Source organism: Triturus cristatus, chromosome 1_1, assembly GCF_964204655.1.
Source record: "Triturus cristatus chromosome 1_1, aTriCri1.1, whole genome shotgun sequence".
NCBI classification, from domain to species: Eukaryota; Metazoa; Chordata; class Amphibia; order Caudata; family Salamandridae; genus Triturus; species Triturus cristatus.
The window spans coordinates 686,647,787-686,653,279 of NC_140579.1; the positions used below are offsets into that span (position 1 = coordinate 686,647,787).

General features: G+C 44.5%; 1 protein-coding gene across 4 annotated transcripts; it reads right to left on the reverse strand.

Moving 5' to 3' along the window:
- Positions 1 to 735: 735 nt before the first annotated feature.
- LOC146870887 (uncharacterized) lies at positions 736 to 4,161 on the reverse strand. 4 transcript variants are annotated; one of them, XR_014979795.1, is made up of 5 exons: positions 3,950 to 4,161; positions 1,633 to 1,683; positions 1,467 to 1,540; positions 1,297 to 1,381; positions 736 to 911 (listed from the first exon to the last, which is right to left on the reverse strand). XR_014979795.1 is itself a non-coding variant. In XM_085647117.1 (5 exons), the coding sequence occupies exons 1-5, from the start codon at positions 2,764 to 2,766 to the stop codon at positions 849 to 851; spliced, it is 318 nt and encodes a 105-aa protein (XP_085503243.1). In that variant the 5' UTR covers positions 2,767 to 3,929; the 3' UTR covers positions 736 to 848. The 4 variants fall into 4 exon arrangements, 1 of the variants encoding a protein (XP_085503243.1); XR_014979794.1 differs by lacking the exon at positions 3,950 to 4,161 and adding an exon at positions 1,789 to 3,928; XM_085647117.1 differs by lacking the exon at positions 3,950 to 4,161 and adding an exon at positions 2,722 to 3,929.
- Positions 4,162 to 5,493: the final 1,332 nt, after the last annotated feature.

Sequence of the window (5,493 nt, forward strand, 5' to 3'; positions counted from 1 at the left end):
CTATGTCAAATTGAATCCTGGTAAGTTCTAACCCAAGAAACACAGGGGATACCAAATATTATAGCCGGTATAGGCCATTATATGTGGTATCCCCTAAGGGAACCAGAGGAACAATCTTGCAGAGTGATGAAAAAATTGGAAAAGATAATGTAATCTGCTATCAAGCAAAAGGCGACTTCAAGTGGTCAATGGCTAAAGGGTAAACCATGAAACGTAGGAGATACAAGATATTACAGCAATGCGTGAGCCATAATATTTGGTATCCCTATTGTAAGCCATGTTGGAAAGCAAAAGGAAGGGTTCTATTTGCCATGGGAATACTGTGCTAATCCATCCAACATACGACTATGTGAAATTGAATACTGGTAATTTCTAACCCAAGAAACACAGGGGATACCAAATATTATAGCTGGTATAGGCCATTATATGGGGTATCCCTTAAGGGTACCGGATGTAAAATCTTCTGGGATTGATGTACAAAATCGTAAAAGATACTGTAATCTGCTATATAATGAAAGGTAACTTGAACTGGTGAATGGCTAAAGGCTAACCTATGAAACATATGGGATACAAGATATTACAAAATGAACTGCTGGTGAACTGTCACCAGTGTGCTGAGTGCACAGCTAGACCGTGTGGAGTAAACTTTTAGCGACAACTATCTAACAGGAAACGAGTGAATTCACAGCAACAGGTATTAAACAAAGATAATGTTGATGAATCCAAACATTGTCCAAAGAAACTTTGTTTATAATCCAATCATAGCAATGGCAAATACACAGCATCAATGAATGAATGGCATTGAAAAACCAAAGTACAGCAATATATAAACTTGAGGCTGGACAGCATCAATTCAAAAAGAAGTGCCCAATGCATTTCGGATTTAGAAAACATCCCTTCTTCAGGGGCCGCTGTTGAACAAAAAAATACATTTTAGAAGCAAATAATGCAAATTACGTAATTATCCCAATGTACAGACATTAAAAATTGCGAAAAACAAGATGCACAGTCACAAATGACGAAGTGTAACAAGCTGGTCGGTTTCATAACCTTAGCAATGAAGCAGGCAGAGTGGGAAGTGCTCGTGAAAAGAAACGGAATGACAATATTGTGTGACATGAGACCAAGGCAGGAAGGTGAGTACAAGAATGTCATGTGTCCACCACGAGTGTTTAACAACTACCATGAAAAAAAAAAAAAAAGAGAAGAAAGATGAAGAAAAAGAAGAGAAGATATGATACATGTAAAGCTCCGTGTAATTCTAAAGAAAGTGTGAAAAAACCTGGAAACGCTTACTGAGAAAAGAAGAACGGAGAAGGAAAACTCCTGGAGGCTGAAAGCCGCAATTTTTGTAGGAATTAACAGGAACTTCGAACGCGAACTGCGAAAAATAATGCACCAGCTGTTAGCAAAGAAAAAATGGGAAACACTGGAGAAAAAAGTAAAGACTGTGGGCAATTACTTACTGATTGGTGTCACAAAAGAAGCACTGGTCGTGAAATGGTGCAGGGAATGTAAACAGCCGTGGCGGGAAGTGCCACTGTAATAAAAGAAATGAAAGAGTGAAAAGTCAGAGTGATAGCGCAAAAAACGGGGACATGTGACCAAAACCAAGATAACGTGAAAGAATACCTGGAGGCATGAAGCACGGTAGAGCGTATGATGCAAGCGTGGTAGAAGTAGCTGTAACGTGAACACAAATGCATGAAAGGAGGAGGGTTACCTCCGAAATCGATAGGCTGAATTAATGTTACAAAGGAAAGTGGAAACTGCACTAAATGAACTCACCAGTGACCGTGATAAAAACAGAAGTGAATGAATCCAATGCGCGCCGAGGCAAAATGAAAACAAGCATTTACAATGCAATGGTCTCGGCAATATTCTAGGTAGAGCTATTGGTATTGTTCATTATTTTTTTAATCATTTTTGTATCCCTAAATAAATGGCATTGTCATTTCTATTGGCATTAGTTTTTTTTTTGCATGTGTGATACCTATTGCATTAGCAGAGAGAGAGTGAGGTAGTGAGATAGAGAGAGAGAGTGAGGTATTGAAATAGAGAGTGAGGTAGTGAGAGAGAGTGAGGTAGATAGAGAGTGAGGTAGTGAGGTAGTGAGATAGAGAGTGAGGTAGCAAGATAGAGAGAGAGTGAGGTATTGAAATAGAGAGTGAGGTAGTGAGAGAGAGTGAGGTAGTGAGATAGAGAGAGTGAGGTAGTGAAAGAGTGGAAAAATAAACTGCCTTAACTGCCGCTGCTCGGCTTCCAGGGGCAGTGGAGCTCTTTGGAACCTTAAAGTGGCAGTGTCAAATTCTTGCTTATGAAAGTATTCGCCACCTACTTACAGCATTTTCTGAAGATCTTTTAATCTTCAAAAAGCGACAAAAATGCGATTTTGCCACATAAAAGGCATTTGGGGAGGGGGAGGTGTGTGTGTGTGTGTTTTCTCCTTAAACTGAGTTTTAAAGGGACATTTGAAGTGTAAATGTGCTCTGCTGTCCCAGCACATAGGCAGAAATACCATAATGTTTAGGAATGACAAAGAAGATCCTGTGACCGAGAGAATAGTATCGGAATCTACTTTTAACTGCAAAAAATACATTTAAAGTGATGGGTTCTATGAGACTGAGCTTGGGGTGGGGGCTAGCGACATAAAATGCCTTCCATGATTGACCAGCTGACCCATGATGTGCTTAAGAGATCCTGTTCAGGAGTGACTCAGACCTGTCCAGACGTGACTCCAGTCATCTGGGAGTCAGGCCTGTCCATCAGATGTGCACTGGACTGTAAGCCATCCTCGATTACTGTGACTGCGCAGCCCGAGGAACAACAGAAGCGTCTGATAACGGAGGGCTCGCGGCACTGGCCTGTGACAGAAACTCCTAATCTCGAAGGACTTTCTCAAGCAGAACAGTTCAACAAAGCAGGGCTGTAAAACGGTCAAATAAAAAAAAGCTTTACATCTGTTTTCTAGGTCACACTTTGTGACCCTCCGTAGATAAAGAACACCAAATGACAACATTCGACAAGAGGGTTAGAGCGCCCCCCTTCTCCACCGCGGCTCTGTTAACATTAAAGATTTCTGCCCAGGGAGTGAAGGGGAAGGGGGTGGGGGGCTGCCTTTCATCGCCATCTCTCCGCCTCATTGGCTCCAGCCTCGCTGGCCCCTGCTCCTCGGTACGGTTACTCTACTCCAGATGTGCGGCGTACAGTAAATTGCCATCCGAGAGGGCTCGTCAATCTGTGTGGTAGAGCGCTGTGGTGTCGGGAAGCCGCACCCTGGCATCCACTCTAATTTGTACCGGGGAGCTCAGGGGAGGGGAGACTGTGAGAAAGGTGAAGGGGGGTGCCGGAGGTGTTACATTACTCCTCCGACCGCCCCCTAAGCACACTGTTGAAAAGGAAAAAGAAACCGGGTTTATGACTAACTGGGGAAATGTTCTTATGGCATCTGTAGTCTTTGTAGTAAAATATTATGCGCCTTGAAGGAGTGGGAATTTCAGAGCGCGCCGGGGTTGTTGGCTAAGCAAAAATCCCCCTGGAAAATAGCTGGCGCAGTGCGGCTGGTGAGAGGCTGGTCAAAGTCCTTCCCACCGACGAGCCTGAAGCCCCAGGGTCCGGGGCCCTCGATAACAATACAGATCATGCCGGACATGCTGCCAGTGTGCGCGTCCGGGAGGTAGGGCGCTAGGGGCTGGTCCTACGCAATCTCCCCGCAGTTGCAGAAGGGAATGCCAGGGTGAGCTTAAACAATCACGGAGTCCTGCGCACTCCTCCCCTGCCGCTAGGAGGGAGGGAGGAAGGAACACCCACAGCCCGTTGCCAGCAGCCACACGGCTAAACCGGGAGAGCCCGGGGCGAAATAGGGAGGACTATTCAATGCTGCACCTTGTACGAGATGCATGGGGGGGGGGAGAGGGGGTCTTTGGTGCCCAAACGAAACTACACTCACCGCAAACAAAAGGCACGGCGTGAAAACACGGTGTGCAGGGCAGCGAGGAGGACGCAGCGCTGGGGCGACACACGAGTAGTAGATGGAAATGTGAAACGTGGTTATTAATTAAGATACAGGGCCTAACTAGGCGGGCAGCGCGAGAGAGCAACAGCAAGAAGATCCTCACGGCCAGACGATCGATAAAAAATGGCGGATGGGAGCTTCCAAACTTTTTCGGATTCGGGGGCGTGTTCCTGCTGTTCTAAAAGGGCGTGGCTAAAAAGTGGAAAGAACAGCAAGGAACACGCCCCCGAATCTGAAAAAGACGGAGCCTATTTGGAGGGACGGCTCTCTCCTCCAACGGCTGGCCTCCATTTAGGAAGCCAGCCAATGGAGGAGAAGCTAAAAGAGAGGCGGGCTAAATAGCCACTCTAGAAAACATTAAATCTCCGACTTCCGGTTCTGCCTTCGGCAGACCGGTAGTCCTCGACCTAAACAGAGTGGCGTGTGGGCTAGTGAATAAAACGACGAGAGCGGGATCACGTGAGCCATCAGAAAACACAGACAGAGACAGAGGACTATAAAAAACGAAACGCAAAAAAATAAACAAGAAAAATACCACCGAACTAGAAAGAAACAAAGTGGACGCCATGATGGAAGAGCTAAAGAGGTGAAAAACTGTGTAGATGCTGATTTCCAATGAGCATGGAGTACTGAATGAATAAACGAAAAGACTAGAATAGAAAGTGTGCTGAGAAACTGGATGATAAACTGGTAAAACAGAAAAAGTGTGGGGAATGCTGATGGGATTGAATACATGAACAAAGTGCACTGATCGAGGCGAAATGAGGAAAGAGGTAGATGCAATGAAAAGAGAGTGGAGAATGTGTCAACAGAACGTAATGGTGGAACATAGGTGGAACTGTTTGTAGAGTCTAGAAAAAAGAGTGAACTATATATAGAGTCTAGAAAAAACAAAATAATAAAAAAACAAAAACAAAAAAAAGTGTGAACCAATGAGGCTTGTGGGAAACAAAGTAAGAATGAGAAAAGAAGAATTGCTAAGGATGAAACAGACTCACATTCTGGAAAAGGTTACAGGAAACATTGCAATTCCAGTTTGTCATTTAACCCATGGGGAAGGAGGGTCTGCAAGAACTTTGTCCACCAAACTTCTCTCTGCGCTAATGACCTTTCATTGTTGGTGGTTGTGTGAGATGGTATAATTTCAAGAATGGTGAATCTAAGCTGCGCAACAGTGTGTTGGTGTTCTAACCAATGTGTGACTAAACAGGATTTGAGGCTTTTAGTACGGATCGAGCTTTTGTGTTCAGAGATCCTGACTTTAACTTTACGGGATGTTTTGCCGACGTACAGGAGACCACATGGACATTTAATGGTGTAGATGACATTGACACTATCACAAGTGCCAGTGTATCTCAACTTAATGATTTTGCCTGAGTGAGGGTGGTGAATGGTATTGCCAATGATGGCATTATGGCAATTGACACAGTTGTGACATTTTTGCATACCTTTGAAGTGGTCCTTAGTAGCTCTGCTAG